General features: G+C 50.4%; 10 protein-coding genes across 10 annotated transcripts; 5 read left to right on the forward strand and 5 right to left on the reverse strand.

Annotated features, from left to right (window-relative positions):
* Nucleotides 1-250: 250 nt before the first annotated feature.
* Nucleotides 251-1,922, forward strand: ATEG_08232 (uncharacterized protein; the record flags this gene model as incomplete). The annotated part of the gene is made up of 2 exons (XM_001216853.1): nucleotides 251-1,194; nucleotides 1,244-1,922. The coding sequence occupies 2 exons, from the start codon at nucleotides 251-253 to the stop codon at nucleotides 1,920-1,922; spliced, it is 1,623 nt and encodes a 540-aa protein (XP_001216853.1).
* A 932-nt stretch (nucleotides 1,923-2,854) lies between these two features.
* ATEG_08233 (uncharacterized protein) lies at nucleotides 2,855-3,970 on the forward strand (the record flags this gene model as incomplete). Its single annotated transcript, XM_001216854.1, has 3 exons — nucleotides 2,855-3,103; nucleotides 3,161-3,423; nucleotides 3,478-3,970. The coding sequence occupies 3 exons, from the start codon at nucleotides 2,855-2,857 to the stop codon at nucleotides 3,968-3,970; spliced, it is 1,005 nt and encodes a 334-aa protein (XP_001216854.1).
* Nucleotides 3,971-4,719: 749 nt separating this feature from the next.
* ATEG_08234 (oleate hydratase) lies at nucleotides 4,720-6,390 on the forward strand (the record flags this gene model as incomplete). Its single annotated transcript, XM_001216855.1, has 2 exons — nucleotides 4,720-5,258; nucleotides 5,325-6,390. 2 exons carry the CDS (start codon nucleotides 4,720-4,722, stop codon nucleotides 6,388-6,390), a joined length of 1,605 nt encoding a protein of 534 aa, XP_001216855.1.
* Nucleotides 6,391-7,893: 1,503 nt separating this feature from the next.
* On the reverse strand, nucleotides 7,894-8,562 carry ATEG_08235 (uncharacterized protein; the record flags this gene model as incomplete). The annotated part of the gene is made up of 2 exons (XM_001216856.1): nucleotides 7,894-8,154; nucleotides 8,194-8,562. 2 exons carry the CDS (start codon nucleotides 8,560-8,562, stop codon nucleotides 7,894-7,896), a joined length of 630 nt encoding a protein of 209 aa, XP_001216856.1.
* A 1,136-nt stretch (nucleotides 8,563-9,698) lies between these two features.
* Nucleotides 9,699-11,059, reverse strand: ATEG_08236 (alpha/beta hydrolase; the record flags this gene model as incomplete). The annotated part of the gene is made up of 4 exons (XM_001216857.1): nucleotides 9,699-10,025; nucleotides 10,121-10,311; nucleotides 10,377-10,615; nucleotides 10,671-11,059. The coding sequence occupies 4 exons, from the start codon at nucleotides 11,057-11,059 to the stop codon at nucleotides 9,699-9,701; spliced, it is 1,146 nt and encodes a 381-aa protein (XP_001216857.1).
* An 890-nt stretch (nucleotides 11,060-11,949) lies between these two features.
* On the reverse strand, nucleotides 11,950-13,089 carry ATEG_08237 (uncharacterized protein; the record flags this gene model as incomplete). The annotated part of the gene is made up of 3 exons (XM_001216858.1): nucleotides 11,950-12,443; nucleotides 12,594-12,930; nucleotides 12,991-13,089. The coding sequence occupies 3 exons, from the start codon at nucleotides 13,087-13,089 to the stop codon at nucleotides 11,950-11,952; spliced, it is 930 nt and encodes a 309-aa protein (XP_001216858.1).
* Nucleotides 13,090-14,603: 1,514 nt separating this feature from the next.
* Nucleotides 14,604-16,360, forward strand: ATEG_08238 (uncharacterized protein; the record flags this gene model as incomplete). Its single annotated transcript, XM_001216859.1, has 4 exons — nucleotides 14,604-14,682; nucleotides 14,736-14,974; nucleotides 15,027-16,052; nucleotides 16,112-16,360. 4 exons carry the CDS (start codon nucleotides 14,604-14,606, stop codon nucleotides 16,358-16,360), a joined length of 1,593 nt encoding a protein of 530 aa, XP_001216859.1.
* Nucleotides 16,361-17,007: 647 nt separating this feature from the next.
* Nucleotides 17,008-18,063, reverse strand: ATEG_08239 (VOC family protein; the record flags this gene model as incomplete). The annotated part of the gene is made up of 2 exons (XM_001216860.1): nucleotides 17,008-17,516; nucleotides 17,580-18,063. 2 exons carry the CDS (start codon nucleotides 18,061-18,063, stop codon nucleotides 17,008-17,010), a joined length of 993 nt encoding a protein of 330 aa, XP_001216860.1.
* Nucleotides 18,064-18,491: 428 nt separating this feature from the next.
* ATEG_08240 (uncharacterized protein) lies at nucleotides 18,492-20,099 on the forward strand (the record flags this gene model as incomplete). The annotated part of the gene is made up of 1 exon (XM_001216861.1): nucleotides 18,492-20,099. One exon carries the CDS (start codon nucleotides 18,492-18,494, stop codon nucleotides 20,097-20,099), a length of 1,608 nt encoding a protein of 535 aa, XP_001216861.1.
* A 374-nt stretch (nucleotides 20,100-20,473) lies between these two features.
* Nucleotides 20,474-22,157, reverse strand: ATEG_08241 (fungal specific transcription factor domain-containing protein; the record flags this gene model as incomplete). Its single annotated transcript, XM_001216862.1, has 3 exons — nucleotides 20,474-20,554; nucleotides 20,599-22,017; nucleotides 22,077-22,157. The coding sequence occupies 3 exons, from the start codon at nucleotides 22,155-22,157 to the stop codon at nucleotides 20,474-20,476; spliced, it is 1,581 nt and encodes a 526-aa protein (XP_001216862.1).
* Nucleotides 22,158-22,171: the final 14 nt, after the last annotated feature.

Raw genomic sequence — 22,171 nt, forward strand, 5'->3', positions numbered from 1 at the left:
ATCGAGACCCGAGAAGCCACACGTAAGACAGTGGGAAGGCTGAGGCTTGTTAGGTGTATGGACAGTCACATACATAGTTCAACTAGTCATCCAATGGGCTTGCGTCGCTTTGGCAAGGCAAAATACAACGGTCAGCATCGTATTCCCGCTGCTGTTGAAATATGCCAGACACACCCTCTCCAGAGGGCCCCTCTTACCTCAGTCCCAATACATCTGGTGAACCCTCCCCTTAGCTCCAAACCCCAACATCATGTCTGACGCCATTCACACTTATACCGGTGTGTGGATCAACTGGTCGGATGGCTTGGTGCGAGGAGCCACCCTGACATTAACCCAGCGCAATGCAGGAGTCCTCACTGCGTTTCTGGCCATCTTAGTCTCCTTTTCAGGGACCATGTTTTGGAGTATTCTGAGCTTTACCATCCACCAGGCTTACACTACGGATCCCAGCCAGGGCCAAGATGCGCTACACGCCCAGCGCCAGGTGATTATACGCAACAAGGGCGCCGGCGCTGCCGCCTGGGCGCTGATAAAACTGCCCTTTGCAATCGGCCACACTCCGTCCAGAGCGAAGGCTATGGGGCGGTCGTTGCCTTTGGCGGCCCTGGCAATCCTCAACATCCTCCTCTTTGGCGCGTCGGGTCTCCTCACTAGTTACATCACCAAGGCGGCCGGCAACTCGGTAATTGTTCTTGGTCCGAGCTGCGGTGGGTTCGAATTCAATGCCACGGACACGGGGGGAAGTTACACTTCGAAGAACCTGCTGGACACATACGACGCGGCCACATATGCGCATCAATGCTACCAAGGCAATGCCTCCGGCTTCGCTTGCACGCCACACGTGAGCCAAAGTCTACCGTTTACGACGAACCCAAACGCGTCCTGCCCGTATGCTGCGGATCTGTGCGCGTACAACGGCCATTCGGCGTTCCAGATGGACACAGGGTTGCTCGATTCGGCCGAACACTTTGGCATCAACGCTCCGCCGAGTCACAGAATCAAATTCCGACGAGTGGCCACCTGTGCGCCAATTAAACATGGCTCCAACCTGGCGGCGCTTCAGAACGACTCGGACACGGGCGAAACTGTATACATCTATGCTGGGGGCCAGTACTTCATGGGCACTGAATTTGCGAATTACACCTTTCGTCATTCGCCAATTCCACGAATTAACAGAGTCGGCTACACGCTGAGGTACGCTGTCGAGCCCTTTTCCCCTTACGCGCGAGAACTAACAGACCAGTGCCCTCTTCGCTAAATCTGATCCGTCCGGAGCACTGGCGGCGACTGGGTCTCAGTCATGGATACCAGACCCTCGCATCAATCAGACTGACGGCGACATCACGATCATGATGCTCGGCCAAAATTCCATTGGCTATTTGCAGCCCAGCTATGACCCTTGGATCACCGCCCTCATTGCATATAATGGCAGCGTGTCAGGTACTAACTTCAGTGAGCCCATGTGGCTTGCGAGCACCGAAGTGAGCCTTATGGTGTGCGTCGACCAGTACCAAGTCTGTAACCCCAATAAACCCGGCAATTCGGGCTGCAGCAAGCTTGGAGGCCTCATGAGTGCTTCAACAGATGCCTTTGACAACTATCAAGCCCTGGGATGGAACCTTCCACAAGTCTATACCATCTCGCGGCTCCTGGGCGGGAGCACTGACAGAAGCATGTTTTCTGTTGTCGATGGTCGAAGCGGAGCAGCTTTGAACGGTATCAACCCTGACCTGTCTCTTAATCTGTGGTTTCAAACTAACTGGTCATTCTGTCTCAGCATCCATGATGGCCTACGAAAATATTCAGTACTATCTCCCTCCGACCCAATGGCAGAGCGAGGTCTCCATCTGGTTTTCGACAGCTCTGGCGAAGGATCAGGCTTGGGCGGTCGAATGGGCTACTGCCCCGAAAAACCTCCCTAACGACTTGTTGGATCACGCCGCCGGCTGGAAGCGCATGATTCCTACCAATCCAATCCAGCGCTCCGCCTGCTTCAACCAGCTGGTGAAGCTTGAGTCAGGGTATCAGAACTTTTCCATCCTTGGGCTGGCGCTTACTGTCGCTATCTGCGGTCTCCTTACCATTGTTGGACTTTTTATCGACACACTGGTCGGCTGGCTGCGCCGGGAGAAGACTAGATACATGCGGGACCAGTGGGCTGTGGAGGAGACGCTAGCTCTCCATAAGGTAGCATACACGACTCTGGGGCTGTGGAGAGAGAACGAAGAGACCATGCCTCCGAGTTCGGCTCTCCTCCATCAGGCATACGCAGGGCCGGACAGAGCCTCGCAAGGCTCTGACGAGGGGGTCGGACTCCAGACGAAGCAGGGATATGCTGTTGTTGGGCACCAAATGGAGTGACCTTCGGCAGTTTATCATTGATAGGGCGTTATTGTTGACATTTACTGCGATCAGTCTACATATGACTGGTGGTACAGCTTGGACCCTGTATCTCCGTCCGTTGATACATGCTCTATTAAGACCACACCTTTCCTAATCGGTGCAACGTAAGCGATAGTAAGCGAACGTAGGGGATGCTCCGCCGCCACAGCAGCATTCAGACAATCTAAGCGAGTGGACGAAGTCGTATAGCGCAACGCCAGTTTCAGCCACAGCGGATGGACACGGAAAGCTTGTCGAAGCTACGCCCACTCAGCTATCCTCGTCTTGTTGTAGGCAAGGTTTTCCCGGCTGAATTCCCCTTTCCCCAGGAATCCACACTCCGGGGCACCATAGCCAACTGTAAACAAACCGATTTACCGCCAGATTAATACCAGTCGGTCCTCATCAAGATGAATCCGACGTACGAAACCGCCGAGCTGTTTACAACTTACAGACCCCGACAGAGCGTACCATGTCATTCAGCAAGCTCCTCGCGGCCTTGCTGGCTCTAGAGGGTGCAATTCTCACTCTCGCACAGTCCAATATCACCGCCGACGTCTGTGCAGACCCGGCCGCCTTCACCAGCTGCACAGCAAAGGCCGTCACAGACAGCAAACAGTGTATAGATGTGTGCGATGGAAACAAGATCTGTGTCCTGGCGTGCGGCTGCGTCATGTACCAGTCCTTCATGAACTGCGTGGCCGAGTCATGTTGGAACCAGGTGCGCCCCCCAGTTCCAGCTTTCACGTCATCTTCCGCTCCGTCTAACAGTTTGTAGGCATACTCCTGCGAATACGGAAAGCTGGTGGCAGCATACTTTGCCCAGTGTCCCACCGCCTCCGAGCCGATTCCATTCTGGCCTGCGCCGGATAATGCTCCCACGGGGTGTTCCTGCAACCTGGGAAAGGTGCTGCGGTCGGTGATCAAGGCGCAGATGGAGCACAACGCGTGCATCACGGATAGTAGCTCTATGTCGGTGATTGAGCTCGCCAATAAGGACACCGCCTGTGAATGCTGTGAGGTTAGCGCGGGCTTATCGGCGTATGTCTCCAGCTATTCTTTGTTCTTCAGGTCTTGCTGATTGATGGCTTCCAGGATGTACGAAACATGCCCCGATACGATACCCGCAGATATGGGCGCGGACCAGTGGCTCACCGCGTCCACACTGTACGGTACAACGATAAAGTGGGACTCCTGCGGGAGCGTACTGGGACGATATGATTGCACGAAGCTGAAATTTGCAGCTCCGTCGACAAACTCCAGCACGTTCTACGGACCAGACAACCTCCCACCGAATGGGACTCAGCCGCTGTATAACACCGGCGCAGCAGATGCGATGACTGCTCCGCCGAGTGGGTCGGTGATGACCTGGTCGCAGACAAGTATCACGTACATTGTGACGACATCGCCTTGGAAGAATGACCATGTTAAGGCGACGGGGACTGGGACTGGGACTGGGGCAGCTGGCACGGCTGGTACCGCTGCTAAGGCTTCTGAGACTGGAGCGGCTATGGCTTCGAGACAGTCGAGCTCTGTGGCTTGGCTCCCTTTGGTTGTTGTAATTGGCAAGGTGTTGTGGGGTTCCTAGGGTGTTTAGTAGCGCCAGGGATGTGGAATGGCCTACACCACGACATGTTGATGGATCATAGACACTCATCTGGCTATTCATATACTGCCACCACTTCATCCGGTAGACGACTCACCGTAGTGACATCTATCGAACATTTATAAATATCACCTACTAGTGCTCCTTAGAATGTAGCTTGCGACCCGGACCATAGGAGAATGATCGCTGTCATTTCCTTATGTGAGTGCGCAGGTCAACGTTCCTTATTTAATCACCAATATGTCGGACCAACGTCATATACATATACCTTTTCGAGAAACGTGCCAGTGACTAGCCTGAAGGGATGCTGGAATGACACCATGAGATGCAACTGTCAGGCGATGAGAGTTTATGTCCATTTAGCTTTTCCAGAAGCTCCCCCGGCAATCAGCTGGGGAACCCCGGACGCACGAGAATCTCCCGCTTGCGGTGGCGAACTCGGGCCAGACCGCACGGTTCATGGTATGCGGTCGTATGACGGACTGTCTGGATGGTCGAAATGACATCAACTGGCCGTTTTTGGAGATGGATGAATGTGCCGACCACTCCCACGTGGCGGCACATCAGCCCACTTGGCTGTTCGTCCGGATCCAGTCACGCAACATAACTATATGTGTATAAAGGAACCGAATCCCCACACCAAGTGTAGCTCGACTCTGTATACCATTTCTTCGTTTTCAACTGAACTGAACTGAACTGAACTAAACTGAAATATTGACCCATCAAGCGACATGGACCATCTCCATCCCCGTGATCCAAGCAATACCCAGGCGTGGCTAATCGGCAGCGGCATCACGTCGCTCGCTGCAGCTCTCCATCTGATCAAAGATGCCAGAGTTCCTGGTCAAAATATCCATATCCTGGAGTCGAACAAGAACCCGGGAGGAGGCATGACCATCCACGGGGGAACAGAATCTGGCTATTTTCTTCCTTTCGAATGCAGTCCTTATTTCTATGGTAGTTGTGTCGAGAGACTTCTGTCATTGATTCCGTGTGGAACAGACCCAGATCGATCGGTCATGGACACTGTCCGCGCGCGTGCCCCAGGCCCCGAGGGCAAATCAGTCCTCTCCGTGCGGCAGGTGGGCGCTGGACCGTCTGGTCTGCCTGAACTCGTCCATCGCGAGCATTTAAAAACCCCCATCAAGCATCGGATGGCCTTGATCAAGCTTCTATTGCAGCGTGAAGCATCTATCGGCGAAAAGACTATACGAGATTCATTTGAGCCGGACTTTTTCGAGACAGATATGTGGTCCCTATGGTCAACCATGTAAGTCTCATAATACCGAACATTCCGACCACCGTTATAATGCCCCAGGATCTAATGACTGAACAGATTCGCCCTTCAGCCCTGGCACAGCGCCGTGGAGTTCCAGAGACACCTCCACAAACACCTCGCGCTCGTCAGGCACTTGACGAATATCGAGCATCTCAGTCGCACGGAGTTCAATCTAGTAGAGTCGGTGGTTGCTCCCTTGATCTCATACCTCCGACAGCAGGGGGTGGACTTTCGCCTGGGCAACCGAGTGACGGACCTCAAGGCCTACCCGGAACCCGACCCTACCACCATATCCGAGATTGAGATCATCGGACCAGACGGTCACCAAGAGTTGATCACCCTTGATCCAGTAGACATCGTGATAGTGACACTCGGATCCACTGGCTCCGGAGCAGCTTATGGTACTAACACATCGCCGCCCTCGGGGTTGACGGCTGATTGGGAAGACCTCATGGAAGGCGATTGGAAAATCTGGGAGAAGCTAGCGCAGATGGCGCCCAAGTTCGGAAATCCGACGAATTTCCTTCCCCGAATCCAGGAGTCCATGCTGGAGACTTTTACGACGACAATTAGCGGACCGGCATTCTCGTCGATGTACGCTGACCTCTCCGGAGACAGCGCAGACAACGGCGCACTCCTCCTGCTACGAGACAGCAACTGGCGCATGACTGTCATCAAACCTCATCAACCGATCTTCCGAGACCAGCCTGAAGACGTAACGGTCCTACAGGGCTTTGCGTTGAATCCGACTGCAGAAGGGAACTATATCAAAAAGCCAATGTGCGATTGCACAGGAGAAGAAGTCTTCCAGGAAGTGCTCAGCCATTTGTGTCGCGATGCAGGCTCTGTGGCGGCTAGTGCTAAGACAGTTCCATGCGGCATGCCATTGGGAACTTCCCCATACCTGACGAGGAGTCATGGCGACCGCCCTGCGGTCATACCGGAGAATACCACGAACATTGCCTGCGTCGGCCAGTTCGTGGAGATAGCCGGGGACACGTCCCTCGAGGTAGAGTACAGCGTGCGTGGGGCTCAGCTTGCAGTGGCCGAGTTGATGAACACCGTGAAGCCTCTGGAACCATCCAGGAACTTGCTGACCGAGACACTTCAATTGCTGGTTTAGGACAGCTGGGATTGCGGAGGATCAGTCACTCTTGTGCTGTCTATTTTGTCAGTCTAATATTTTTGTATGGCGTATGTTTATGCGAGGGCCAAATAATGCAAGTTACGACCGATATTTACTAGTATTCTAGTAAGATTCACTCACACGATAGATGATAGACTCATAGGTAAGATGTATGGTACCAACGACGGGAACCTGAGGCACCAGCACGCGACAGTTCGACACTGCTGCGATCCATTCCCTCGATGATAAAGTCTCGAAAGTCCCACATAATATGAACCGACCATCCAGCGCTCCAAGCCGTAGACAGGGTAGCAGAAGGTCTCACTTTCCATCTACCTTCGTGAAAACCGCGCTTAGCAAGAAGACTATCCACGTTGCAGTTATTTGTACACTACCTAGTAGTTGCCGACGATCGACGGGCTAACGTTAGGCAATGAAAGTGGGACCGCGAGCGGATCGAGCGGATCGAGAGAATCTGACACTAAAATAAGCTTAATCAGGACAATTGCACTAGTAACGTATTGGAGGAGTCCACTTTTTACTTACATGTCTGGTAATGAAATATTGTCAAGCAAAAATGACGGCTATGCCCTGAATACTAGGTAGTCCATTTGGGTTAGACAAATATCTACTGGGACAGCCCAACAGCGCTTGCTGAACGCGCTCGCCAACCAAACCGGGCATCAACTCCACAACGCTGATGCGCAGACGAAGCTTAGTCTCCTTAAGATCTTTCTTGTAGCCAGACAGCCTTGGGTAGTATAGAAAATTAGATTTCATTCTCACTAATTTGGTATGCGGGTTTCAATAAAATATATATCGAGTCAACCCACAGACATTGTTAAGGACAACACGGGGGTTTATTGCGTCCCTAGGACGACAACAAGGTGACCTCGATAGGCATCATTTTTTTTTAGGTTGTTGTTAGAATCTGCTAACCCTAGCCTGGTGAATGCTAGCCCTGACTGCTAGATAGATGGATAAGATAGTTTAGCCACAGGTAGTATCCACCATCCAGAACCATGAGCGCATATATGGTACATAAATACAGCTCTTCACTAATGATCTTGGAATATTCTTAGCGGTAGAAAAAGGAGATTATAGCTTCGGGGGTGCACATATAGATGCGGGACATGGAAACTATAGCTGGTGACTGTGTAACAATGAACGTCCACGCTTTCTGCTATTATAGCCAGTATAGAATACACTGTGGCATACAGGAATCATTCTTTGATGGATGACCGTGCGTGGGGCTACAGTAAACTAGACATTGTTTCTAAAACCCTAGGAAAGTGCTCTAAACGCATGACAAAATATCACGAATTTGAGAACCTGGTACGCGGAGCAAGAGTAGCGCGACCACACGGACAAAACAGAGATGAGACGACAGCCATTTCCACTAAGAAAATCGGAAGGTGTGGAAGTTCCTGCGAAAATGGGATGAAGCAAGTATCCTGAAGTGAGGCGTAACTGTCACGTTCAAAACTCAGTGCAGCCTCCTCACTGATCACCATGATCAGGCAACTTCATGTTGCGCATCCTCCTCTTCCAGTAGAGCTCCCAAGAATCTTTGCTGCTGCCGCGCTCTCCCCAGTGAAGTCTAAGCAGATGAATGACAAGGCAGAGCAACAGCACCACTATCAACCAGTAGAACACGGTTCCAAATATAAAGGGTGCCGGATATTGACGACGAAATGTGGTAGTTGCAAGAAGGAGATAGAAACCGACAATGATGAACAGGCTCACACAGAGGGCCTCTATCTGGATGATGAAAAAGTAGACCTCGAGTTTTGCACACACGATCAGAAAGATCGACCCCATGATGCTGATAATGAAGAACGAGCTGGCCCAGGCTAGCATTCCGTCATCCTGGAGAACCTGTGTACTATTGGGGTCCAGGACTCTGGAGAGGGTGATGGTGCTTGCAATCGTGGCAGCGATGAAGGTGGTCTGCGCGAAATCTGCATATTGCTTGTATTTGAACGACTGATACCCGTGTTTTTCTCTGGGTCCAAACAGTGGCGAGCGAGGATAGTGGTTGCTGTTCTCCTCTAGAGTATCATCACTCATGGGCGACATCGAAGCCGTGAGGCAAAAGTAAAGTTGTCGGTTGAGTTCTTTATCACAGCCAGGACCGCAGATGATATACTTTTGGCTGGGTGACGTCATATTATCCCTTTCCTTTTCTGATGGCCTGACCGTCCTACCATCGGCTGCCTAGAGGATTTTACGGGCCAACATGTCGTGGAGGTTGCTTTGTCCGCTCTAGACTCTACTACTCTGGCACGATACCGGTCGTGGCGCCTTCAGCACACTCCTACCCCCACCGGGGCGGTATATTTGGCTGCTTCTAGCCAACGCACCCAAACAGGTGGCGTCGAGGGAGATAATATCGTACCACCAGATGTCTCAACTGAGGATGTAGTGATAATACATTTGGCAAGGTATCTACAGCATGCTTGAGCCTCACGGAGCCTCTAAGAACCCCATCTTCTGGTTGATAAGTAGAAGGCGGGTAGACAGAACAAGAAGTGGAAATCTCGCCCGCAGTCGGGGGGCGAGGGGCTGCCGCTGGATTGCGCTCGTCCGGAATATATCGGGTCGGGTCCACTTGGCCGCACCACTGCATTTAGAATTCCGGGGTAGGAGGCTGGGGTATACGGGGATTGTTTGGACTTCTCGCTCCACCATGAAAGTATCCTGGTCAGGTTCCAGGGTACCCCGGATTAGAGATTATCGATGTTATATCATTTACCTCGAAGAAAGCTCAGCTATATAAAGCAATATACCTCCCATAAGAACGACTAGTGTAAGGCGCGATTTCCCCTTCGGGTATTCTTATCTGTTTACTTCTATCAATTACTCTTGTCCCTACTTACTATTTTCAGTCATAAATACTAGGAAAGGAGCCAGGCTCTATACAAATTGGTACGGTAGTGGGCTTCCCGCCTGTCGGGGATCTGAGAATCGGCAGTAGAAGTCTATTGACAAGCACCAGACCTTAAATAAGTGCTCTGTAAATTGAGCTGCTATGGTATGTTTATATGGCTTGCGGAGTCTATTTGTACTAAGGGTGCACTCGGTGCGAGTTGGGTACAACTCGCAGGTAGAAAATAATATGACAATGCGGGTCCTCGAATTCCATCTATATTCGAGATACCGAACGATGATAGCTCAGATAGTCTCACTATTCACTATTCGATATCAATCACATCTTAGAAAGTAGATATAGGAATCAGTTCCCATCATTGTGACAGGGAAAAAAGATCTCAAGCAAAAAACGAGAAAGTTGACCATCGCAGCAATCATGAGGAATCTCGGGAATTAAATCGTGCAATCAGCCTTTTCAGCGCATCCGCAGTATCTTTCATCTCCTGCCTTGCCGCTGACAGGACATGATACGCATGGAAACCGTGCGGCATTCCTTCGTATGTTACCAGTGTGGTTTCGACACCAGCCTCAGTCAGGCGACGCTTGAAGTAGGTAATGTCGTCGGCACAGGGGTCAGCAGTGGCCTGCACAAAATGTGTCGGAGGCATTCTGGAGAGCTCATCTAGAGAAGCAAAGATAGGGAAATCCTCCACGTCTTTGTGCTTGGTGGCTGTCACTGCTAGTAGCTGGTTCAGTGCGTCCTAAAAGTCGAGAATTCTTAGCCTACAAAAGAAGGGGCTAAGAGCCGATGATGGAAAGAGCAGAGAAGATACATCCTCCAGGGTAAACTACTTACCACAACGTGTTTAGGGAGTCCGGGTGCGTCAACGTTTTCCTCACGAGACTTGAATTGCGCGACCTCTGGTCGCCAATCCACCAGTTCTTCCAAAGGACAGAATATGAACACTCCCTGACGCAGAATCATGCCTGGCACAGGTATATTCAGTTTATTGGCCTGAAAAGCAAGTCTTGCAACCAGAAAAGCGCCTGCATTGTCATCTCATAGTCAGATTTGTGTTACATTTCATACTTTAGGAAAGTGGCCCACAAACCGCTTGAAGTTCCAGATAAGAACACTCCTTTATTGGTATCCCCTCCGTACCGTGAGGCATTTTCGTGTACCCATTTCAGACCGTCTTCCGTGTCGTTCACGCCGGTGGGAAAAATCGGGTTCTCGGGTGCCAAGCGGTAATTCAGTGAGAAAATAAGAGAGTGTGTTTCATGGCAAAGTTGGCGATTGATAAGGTCTTCAGAGTCTACATTCCCGGTCACAAAACCTCCTCCATGAAGCCTAAGTCACAATATTAGATTCCGAGTATGAGGACAATTAGAGACCAAAGACATACGAATAGACCACCGGCCTCTTTCCTGATTCAATTGGACTGTCATTTGGAGTGTACACTCGGATAAGAACTTTTTCACCGTCTCTCATTGGAATGTCGAAGTCTTCGGTCTTCACTTTCTGACCCAAATGAGGCCAGTATTCGGCCAGGGACTTGTCCTTGGCCTCCTTCATTTTGTCCATTTGTTTATTGATGTCTTCACGGGAAAATTTGAAACCGGAATCCGCAGAGCTGGCTGTGACGTTCATGTTGGGCAGCACCTTCTGCGTGGCAGTTAGATTTGACGAACTATTCAGTTGACAAGCAATCCCTTTCTTCTCTCTTTCTCTGCTTTCCCTTACCTCAAGGTACTCCTGAGCCAAAGGACGACATCTTCTCGGGGAAGCAGCCATTTTGAAAGTTTGGCTTTATTCTTCACAAATGTGTAACTCAGTTGATCATGGAAGTTCGTACCAGCATCTTAGATTTTGCCGGCAGGAGTCTATTTAATACTCAGACATCAGTCCATGGCAGCATCTGTTCCCCCTATAACCTACCAGTTTTGACAAGATCTGCATCAAACATGAGGCACCAGGGAACAACTGCTTACCAGGGAACACTCCCTGCCACGGAACGCTCCCTACCACGGAACACTCCCCACGGAAGGGTACATATTACCGTAACCATTTTGGGCGTTCGGGAGTTCTCTCGTCTTCCTGTATGCTATGTTTTCATACCGTTTGGCATATTACCAAAGCGACCAAAAAAGGGGTTTATCCTTAATTATTTGTTGAAGAGGTATACTCAGTTTGTAAGGTAACACCAACGGTTAGAAGGATTGCTGAGCTTATTACAGTAGTTCTGTCACTTGTAAATTGACAATGAATTGCTACAACTATAAGGACAGCAGTTTCTTAAAAGGAACGGAAAAGCCTCTAGGCAAGGGGGTGATAGCTTTTATCAAGAGACGGCCTGTTGGACAGTTTACCATCTTTCGGAGGGTTGACAGCGTCTTTCCGCAGTAGTGAAGAAGGCTTAAAACGCGATGCTAACCAAGTCAGTACGCAAGGGTCTGAAACAAAAGAGTTTGTTTCGACAAGAAACATGATTTGCCTTCATTCTTATGCGACATGAGTGGATAGCGTGACGGTGAAGAAGATCGAACTTAATGGTGGTAACTAGTCAATTCCTTATTAACTAATTGACTATCATCATTGAGTTCTGTATTGACATAGGGTACTAATAAGACCACTTGTTATTGTGCGTCATAGATATAACATGAACCACATTCCCATACGACATCTTAGCTGACAGTGAATCCGGTCACAATCTCCACAAGACCGTACCCAGAGATTCGAGCTCCCTTGTAAATTCCATGAAAATCAAGATAGCCTTCATATACCGGCGACGCCCCGTTAGTACTGTGCATCTCCTGGTCATCCGCGACTACTTCAAGGTGGAAAACGCTTCCATCTTGCAAGGTAAGCGTATAGTTCAGGTCGTAGGTGATGTTGGTATACGGTGACGTCCACGTGCGACCACCCGGAACCAAAGAAGCAACGGGAAGATATCTTTGGATGCCAGGAGCCTCCCGGATTGTCGCAAATTGGACAGGGGGGCGGTCTTTGTAGTCGACGACCCAACCAGACAGAGGCACATCAAGCGGGCTGCCTTGGATGTGCAATTGGATCCAATGCCATGAGCCAGAAGTCGGGGTCGTTGCCGTGTTTACTGGCTGCAGGGACGGGCCCCATTGCCTATCGAACCAGGAAATGGACTTTGCCGGGTCGAGGGTGACTGTGGTACCATTTATCGTCATGGTCCCCGATGTCTTCGCCGCGGGAAGAGCCCACTCGTAAGTTTATACGTTCACCAGCGTAAATGCACCAGAACCAGCGTTGATCAATGCTGGAGTATTGATATCGAGGGTGAGATTAATATGCACACCCGGCACATTGCTTTCCACATGCAATCCAGAGAGCTTCTCGCCGTCATTGAGGGCGGCGATGTAAAAGCCGGTGGGGTGCGCGTCCAAAAATCCCGTTGTGGGGTTGTAGGTGGTCACATTGTGGCTGATGTTCTGGATTTGGGAATACACGTGTGTTTCCAGGTCAAGGAATGCGCTGCGGGTGATGACGGTGCGACTGCCTATCATGTGCGTGATCACAAAATAGGTGTGCCCATTGGTGTCCGTTGCGAAGGTTGAGGTCCAAAAGGAGTCGCTGGTGGGCTCTTGTGCCGCTGTAAGAGAGGCCGTCAAGTTGAAGAGAGTGGGCAGTTTGTCCTTGTCAAGTTTAGTATTGACGATTTATCCCGAGTTAACAAGGCCCTTGGTAAAACACACCAGATTCGAATCAAAAGAAATATTTTCCGGCCGATACAAGGACGTTGCAGCAAGGGCCATGTATGGCACCAAAGCCATGACGAGCTTCCAGGCCGACATAATAGATTTTGTAAAAGTCCGTTCCAAGAGAGTCGTTAGACGATGCTTTTGCTTTCGCCTTTGTTGCGGCCAAACTGGGATGGACGTGTCGATGCTTTTATAGGCTTCGCCAGAGCTCTCTATGGAACATCAGCCTCAAAAAGCCCAGCTGGCATGGTCGCTCGACCGGATGCACGACAACAGTCCGGGGTTAACTATATACGTACGATACCATTTGCTTCAGTCCAGTTCAGTTCCGTGGTAGCTGCCGAACTCGATTTCTAGAAACGCCAGCGTCCCCCGGTTTGTGGGGTTGGTCCAGTCCGGTGATTCTTGGCCAAATAGAATATTCAACGGATCGTTATTCTCCCATCCTGACCTTCACCAAAGTAGGGAAGGATCTTGGGTTATCTCCCTTATTTCTATTGATGTATTTTTGGCCTGCAATAAGTATGTTGGTGTGAGAAGATCAGTCATTGTCTAGCTAGTGAGGGATCGGCTAGTCGGTGCATAAGAGTCTTCGCACCTTAGCTTCGTAAAAATAGAGGACCCTTAATTAGGAAGTGCCAAGTCAGTCAAAATAAAATAGCCATCATCAGCACAACATTTGGATTTGGTTAATATTCAATAATTACTATCTACTTGGCCGGCGAGCGAGCGGCGCACCCTCCTCCATAAACCCCGGCACCGGCCGAATCAGTGGGTGATGTTCATACTATGAAACATCCTTTGATTGGTTCTCCTGGTACTGCGGACACTCCAATCCCTTAGAGCCTGGAATATTGTAGTCACGCCAGTGAGTGGGTGCCTGTTGAGGGCGTTGTTCTGCATCTACTCCTTGCCCTGCAAGGGTGGTTCGGATGGCTTCAACAGCCTATTCCTGCGTTTAATAAACGCCTGCTCTTCCTGGATAGAGTATCCCTCTGCCGATTCTATATGCGTCTTAGAGTTTGTATGTTCTAAGGGTAGTCATACTATGTGCGCCCCTGATCTATACGAAGGGTCCTATGCCAGTTATATAGTTAACCTGCCTACTTTGGGCTGTATAGACCCTAGGAGGACTGTAAGACAAGCTCCTGTAGAAAACAGACTATCCGTATCTGCAGGGGTGATAGTGGATTGAAACAATAGAGTCACTGCGGATACTCAGGTAAAATTCCTATCTCTGCAGAAGCCATTGAATCGTAATATATATAAATCAGCTCTTCGCTTACAGTGAAAGGAAACTGCCTTGAGGCGACAAAGAACACCGACCCGAATGCACAATGATATTATTTAAGTTTTTCAAGCTCTCCAAAAAGTGTTACCCCGGATGACCCCCTTCCCCTCATTACCCCGGAATCCGTGAAGTCGTAGGGAAGCGGGATTCGAGTCGTCGAGCTATATTAATTCGGTTCCAACGTTACTCCTCTTCGAACTCTGCGCAGTAATGTATGATCTGATCTGTCCTACCAAAATTTATTAGTTCCCCTTGAAGACAACCATCCTTGCTATATTGCAGAATCCCCCAGAAGAGAAAGACTTAAAACAAGAAAATGGGATTTCGGGAAGCCTTCCGTCTGACTGACGACGACGGTCTACATGCGATACCTCCGGGTAGTTCTAAGGCTGCTGGTAAGCATAGGTCTGCTGAATAGTCTTGCTGTCTAATAACTAGGACCGTGAAGACATCCGCAGCGAGGATTCTCTTGAGCGTGGGGAATTTAGCCTTGTTCCCCCTCCAACCGATGACCCGGCAGACCCATTGAATTGGAGCACATGGAGAAAAGCTGCTATCACATTCTTTATTACCTCGTTCGCTTTTGTGTCCAATTTCTGGTTGTCAGTGCTAGGCCCGGCTTTGCCTTTCCTTAGACCGGCATTCGGCACTCCCCTGTCGTCCTCGAAATTGAGTCCGATCATTGCCGTAAGTTATATTATCTCGCTATAGCGTCACCCCATCACCTGACTTGTAATAGGGAGCTACATTGACCGCTGCCGTCTCCAGTATCTGGTGGGTGCCTTTGGCAAATACCTACGGAAGACGGCCGGTCCTCCTCGTTAGTACAACACTGAGCTTGGCCTGCTGCATCTGGTGTGCGCGCGCGGAAAGTTACAACAGCTTGCTTTCTGCGAGGATCGTGACGGGTACCTTTATTGGGTCATCTGAAACCGTTTGTCCCGATATTGTCGGAGAAACCTTTCTTTACCACCGACGTGGCCGTATAATGACCATTTACACGTTTGGTTTGGCTGCGGGATCCACTGTTGGCGGCCTCACAGGGGGTTACATTGCTGTTAATTTAGGCTGGCGGTGGTGTCTGTGGCTCCCAGCCATCGGATTTGGCTTATTGGCAATTTTCTGCTTCCTGGCTGTGCCGGAGTCCCTCTATAATAGGGACATGGCACTACCGGTATCTGAGGACACTGAGGAGGAGGCAGTGGCCTCAACGCAAACTGGTGGAAACAAAGGTCACCAACATGTGGAACGTATCCCCTCCGCACCCTACACATTTGCTCGCAGTCTACGCGTCTTCGTTACTCATCGTCCGGGCCTCGTCCGCCGACTGATTCAGCCTTGGTTTAGTCTGAGGTTTCCAGTCGTCATTGTGGTTTGCCTCGATTACGCTGGACTCACAGGCGGTCTGATTTCGGCGTCCACTGTCGGACCTACACTCTTGGCCATGCCGCCTTACAATTGGGGTCAAAATGTTGGCCTCCTCAGTGTCGGCGCCACGATTGGCATCGGAGCCGGTCTGCTCTACAGCTTAAGTTTGTCCGACTGGGTAGTGGCAAGAGCAGCCAAGAAACACCGCAGTGGCACAATAGAGCCGGAATCACGCTTGCCAATGGTCATACCCGCGCTGTTTCTAGCTACTATGGGTATGCTCATATTTGGATTATGTGGGCAAAATCCTGGTGAAAGTCGGTGGGTTGGTCTGGAGGCTGGAATAGCGATGATTGCCTTTGGAGTCACAGTCTCACCTGCTGTCCTTTTCAGCTATGTGAGCTCCTCACGCTCTATTCACTTTATCCGCGAAAGAAGCTGATCCATTTTGCCCAGATAATCGACACACATTACGAAATTTCTGGAGATGCATTCACCATGGCTGCTGTTGCACGTGGTATCGTCAGCTTTGCGTTCACTTGGTTTGTATCTGATTGGGTAACGAGTCGAGGTGCTGCCGAGCCGTTTGGGGTATTCACAGCAATCATGGGAGTCTTCTCGCTGTTGGCGGTGGCCTTGTATTTCTATGGAAAGCGGCTTCGTATCGCCACAGCTTCCTGGCTGACCGGGTATCACGGTCATTGAAAGTGTTTCTCACTCTATGAAAAATTTGGTGTCTTTTCTTCACTGCATCTCAGCCTGTTTTGAACACCAAATCATTGAGCCAAGGAAGCTTGCAACGTATAGCAAGTAGGATAACTGCTGAAGATTTCTACATCGTATTCACCTACGGCAATATACCAAGTCTGCACGGAATATTCTACCACGGCCTAATTTGAGAATCCTTTCCGAATCATATTCTCTGTGTAGAGTCAATATTTCTTTGGACGTCTCCGACTCTCAGCTGCCTGGAAGGAGTCTAGGTCGCCGGTTATTCGAGAGGGGAGCTAGTTCCATTCGTCTGCACATGCAGTTAATCCGAGAAAGGTTGTTATTTACTTATCATTATTCTCTCATTCAAGGCAAGTAAGCCAATATAGAGTACGAATCTGATTTTGATCTGCTGTTTTCAAAACAAGTATAGCTCGTCAGTTGATCTAGTTTCGCGACTACTATCGAGTGCAAGAGCACTGAATTTCGAGTTACTATACCCATATACCCCGTAATCATTTTCACAAGTCCCTATCCAGCCAGCAGTAGCAAAGTAGTTTGTAGCAAGTCCACATGCAACCCATACATGACGAGCTCGACCTATCATTTCCACGGATTTCTGGTTCACGTACGACCCCTGCTCATTTGAGTTGTGGTAGAGCGGGGCCCCAGTTATTTCCATCCTTCGGGTCTCGCTTTATCCAACCAATTGGTGTGTCCTCATTGACGAGATCCCCGTCGGTATAGTGCTCAACGAGAAATCCATCAAGGTCGAACCAGTAGTCGAAAACTTGACTACCTTCTATATGCCGGCCGACGCCCCAGAAGGATGTGTACCCTTTGTGACTGAGGTAATCATGACCAATGAACTGCGATTCGATACTGTTGACCTCGAAAGCGGCATGGTGAGGTTTGCCGGGTTGGAGCAGACCCTGGGGTTGAGCCACAAAGAAGCTATGATGTTCCGAGTAGCTCTTACCAAGGTCGACATGAAGAAACACCATCATCATACTGCCATCAGGCCCCAGAACCACATCGGAAGGCTTGAAATTGAAATGGTAGCAGTAGAAGTCGAAGGAGATATCGAAGTCCTTTGCAATCAAACCGCAATGGCCGAGTTTGTGCACTGGGATAACGCCCTTTTTCATTCCTATGGAAAGACGATAAGTTAGAAAGAAGGACTTGCTGGAGATTCTGGGCAACTTTGGCATACGGTGAAATACTCCTCTTCGTGGTTTAGCTTCCACATCATCGTCGGTTGGTGATGGAAAGTTGTAAGGCTGGCTATTCTCCTTCGGGGGTGTAAACTCGCGCTTTTCCAGGCCGCATACGACGTGGAATGGAATACCACTGGGATCTATGATTTGGACAACTTTGCCTCCTGCCGCAAAGTCCAAGATAGCGCCTGCACCAGGAATCTTTGTGGCTTTCTCCAAGTCAGCCAAGCCGGCCGCCTCGAAGTAGACCCCGAGAAACTCAGGCACTGCCGTTTTCTTGGCGATGTACACCACAGGCTGAACACCGTACCCTCGGTAGTATATGGCTTCATCCTTTCGAAATGACTCGACAAGACCGAAATCAGTAAGATACGTGTGGGTTCTCTCCAAGTCGGGATGGCCGTATGCCACGCAGACGGGTCCCAACAGCTTGACGCGATCAGGATTCTCTTTCACCCAGGGCTCATCTTTAACACCCATATTGAAGAGTCTTTGTTGCTGTCCGAGAGAAAGTATCTGTTTTGGAAGGGACTTTCTGGGCCCAATGGAATAATAGCCGCCAGTGTATCTGTGAAACCTTCAAGCACGGCAGCAGAAACGGGTTGGCACGTTTCTTAAGTCAGGGACTTGCGTCCACCACGGCAGATGAACTGTCCGTCGTAAGCCTCCGAAGCATCGTGATTGGAAATCCGGAAGATGTACATGAAAATCCGTGGCAAGGTTGCCCGGAACATCCACGGGACAGCAACCGCGCCTCTTTTCCATTACCGCGGGGTGTCTGGCACGGAACCGGCCTGAACCCCGGAACGATCTTTAAAAGCAAGGTAGTGCTGTCATCTCATCTTGCGCAGCAAATCTTTTCCATTTCATTCTCTGTCGTTTACTCGGTGAATTTGAACTGCAGGAGAATGGATTGCGATGTGGTGGTAGTTGGGGCAGGGCCAGTCGGCTTGACTTTGGCCCTCATCCTGCATCAGCTTGGTCACAAAGTACAAGTCCTTGAGCGGCATGTGGAACATTTCAAACAGCCACGGGCAGTTGGAATCTACCACCAGGCCCTTCGTCTTTACAAAGATTTGAGACTTTTCGACGAGATGGTCAAAGAAAAGGCTTTTCAGGACGTCTCGGATTTTCTGTCCGACACAGCAGAACTAGTAGACGAGAACGGACAGGTCCTGGCTGCTTTTCCCTTTACCTCTGCGACCTCCCGCTCTGGGACCGCAAGCTCGCTTGCTTTGCATCAGCCTACATACGAACGTGTTCTGGAGCAGGCTTGTCGGGACCGAGGCGTACCCGTCCGGAGAGGCATAGAGGTCATAACTGTCGAGGATCTTGGTGATAGCGTCAAGGTCCTATTTGGGAACGCTGTGAAAGGAAAGACGGTGTCGGAACTATCAGGGACCGTGCAGGCCAAATTCGTTGCCGGCTGTGATGGTGCTAACAGCATCGTTCGACGATCGGCCGGTGTCACCTTCATACCTTTAGAAGGCGCGAACTCCAGGTGGCTCGTTGTCGACATTATCCCCAAGAATCCCGAAGCACCTTTCAAGTGGACAGATGTTCGCCAAGCTAGGCAGTACCTCGATTACCGGCGTCCTAGAACATCCGTGCCTTCACCCCTCAACAGGCGTCGGTGGGAATTCATGGTTCTTCCAGAGGAGTCCCCGGAAGCGGTGGTGGACGACGCATTTATATGGACGCTATTGGGTGGCTACTACGGCTGCACACCTAGCTCTGCAGAAATTGAGAGGAAAACAGTCTATCCTCTGAAGGGCGGATGGGTGGACACCTTTGTCAAGGGCCGGATCGCTTTGGCTGGTGATGCATCCCACCTCGCACCTCAGTTTCTAGGTCAGGGCCTGAATTCGGGGTTGCGGGACGCAAAAAGCCTCTCCTGGAGACTCGACTTCGCTCTGAAGTACCCAGATGAAAACTGGGCAAAGCTGCTACAAGATTATTCTACAGAACAGTTGGGTGTAACCAAAGTGTTCGTTACCGCGGCTATCGAGACAGAGAAATTATACACCATCACCGATCCCGCTGAAGCGAGAGCCCGCAACGAAGCCGTGAAGGCTGGCCGCATCCCCCCGCCTCCAAATTTGGAGATTTTGGAATCATCGGGAATGTTCTTCAAGCCCGAGGGACTGGATCCGGTCCCTGGAGAAGACGGTCCAGGGAGTCTCTTTATGAATGCTCCTGTCTCGAAAGATGACAAGCAAGATCTGTTTGACCAGGTCGTTGGGACTGGCTGGGTGTTGATCGGTGTAAACCATGACCCTCTTGCTGCTTTGAGCATGCAGACCGTTGCTGACTACAAGCAATATCTGCGGGGTCTAGCCGCTCATTTTGGCCCCGGTGGACTCACCGATCTATCTGGAAGTTACCAGAAGTGGTTCTCAAAACATGAAGCTGCGGCTGTACTTGTTAGGCCCGACTATTACCTATTTGGGATTGTGAAGGAGAGAGCTAACATCGATACAATGATCAAAGCCGCTATTGATCATATTCGGACATAGCTAAAATGTACAAAAGAGATAGATAGCAGAGAATAAATAAATGTTCCTCTCCCAGCAATTCGTGGGCAAACTGTCAACACAATGCTCGATTTACTACCTCCTCAGCGGCGTTCTCCATTCGCTCAAAAAGCAATTTCAAATGCGGTTTACTGCGAAGAGCTTGCAGGACGTGAAACACTCCTGTACGAAGCAGCTCAAGATCAGCCCGTACGGCTATACGACGCGGGTTTCTTGTAATTGCTCGGAAAATCACCGACACAGCTGCTATGCAAAAGGATTCGGGAATCCCACTGAACCCATTTGGGTCACAGGTTTCATTCAGGACGTCATTCAGTGTCGTTATCAGCAGCCTTGCAGAAGCCACGCAGATTGATTCACTGGACTTCATGCGTGCGCTCAGATTGGCCCCGTCGCCAAACCTTTGCTCTGCGGAAAGCCAGTGCACAGTACGGACACTGTTGAAATATTGCACATGCAGCCAGCTGACTAGAGAACGCACCAGGCCACGCGAGACATTCTCTTGTTCCGGGCGAAACTCCATGGGAATAGAGTCACGCCAGCTTAAGAGCGAGTTGTCAATATCAGCCAATTCGCTGGGTAAGTCCACATTGGTGTTGTCTTGGTTCAGGATCCTACAGGTCCTGTTGACAATCAATGCGAGCTCCAGGTTCCAGCGGTAGATGCGGGTCGCAGGGACGCAGGCCAGGTTTGGGGGACATTCGTCGAATTCCAGTCCCTGCTGGTCCACGTCGCTAGGTTTGTCGTAAATGGCTACCGGTCTGCCTTCAGAAAGGGCCAGGAATGCGTCAAGCGTGTAAGCGACACACCACACTCGAGAGCGGAGTCGAATTTCTTCAGGGAGCAGTCTCAACCCCACAGGTGGTGGTAGGTGGAGGCCAACAGAGTGTCCGATTCTGATGGCAAAGCCGCATGTAATCCAAGCTATGCCATGTTTGCCGCAGTGGGACAGATAGATTGTATGCAGAAGTAGGATTTGCACCGAATCTGTGTAGGGGCTCTCAAGAATCAGGGGGAGCAAGGACCAAGCACGCTCATACAGCGCAGAGGCGACTTCCAGTGGTCGAAGTGGGGCCGTGAGATCGCTATGGAGTGTCATCACGCCAATAGCGACGATAAGAAGTAGTTTCGACACGACCAAGGGATCATGTTGTTTACCATCCTCCTTATAGAAGTCCCGCCAACTGAAGAAGATCTGACGTTCCATAACGGGGTACCGGAGGTGGATGTTGGCGAAATAGGCTGGAATGCACCGCTCAGCGAGCTTAATGTCGGGCAAGTGAAAGTTTTGTTTATCGGCACCGAGCGTGCTTTTATTCAGCTCGTCGACATACTGCATGGTTTGCACCACGTCGTCCAGAGAACTGGGCTGCAGGGACCCTCCACAGGCCTCAATCGAATCTCTGAGGCATGTGGACAAAGTAGCAGCTATAGAAGAAACCCCGACAAATTTGGTAGCCGTTGCTTCTTTTCTAAGAAACAAGCCGCCCCTTGGCTGCGCTGTACCTGAACAATTATCCTTGTTTGTCCGTGCAGGGTTGGGTGTTCCCATCACAGTAGGGCTGTCTGCCGATTGCTGATCAGAAGCGACAATTAGCGGACCCATACGGGAGGTTGCCTCGATAGCGCTCAATGCATTTTCACTATCGGATACTGGCGGCTGCACAGCGTCTCTCCGAGGGATGGTGCCAGACCCAACACTGGTACCTCTAGTGTCATCAACACCATTGTCCAATGACAGCGTAGGTCGATCTAACTGCCACAGGCAACTGGAAGGGATCAAACCAATCTGATGGGAGTAGTAATCAAAGTCGGACACTGAGTTGCCTGATTCGAAAAGTGCTGTCAAGGTAGTGCCATCGGTAAACGGAGGTGATACCGGAAAGTCGTAGTTCGGGCTCTGGTTATTTAGCTCGCAAAATTGGCCGCCTTGATTGTCGCCCTCCTCCGACACCTCACTTTGCTTCTTTCTTTTCCTCTGTGCTGTCGTTCTTTCGCCGGACGGTGTAGACTGAGGTGAGTCAATGCATATCGCTCCATAGAGGCGACAGTTT

Source organism: Aspergillus terreus, genomic scaffold, assembly GCF_000149615.1.
Source record: "Aspergillus terreus NIH2624 scaffold_12 genomic scaffold, whole genome shotgun sequence".
Classification (NCBI taxonomy): Eukaryota; Fungi; Ascomycota; class Eurotiomycetes; order Eurotiales; family Aspergillaceae; genus Aspergillus; species Aspergillus terreus.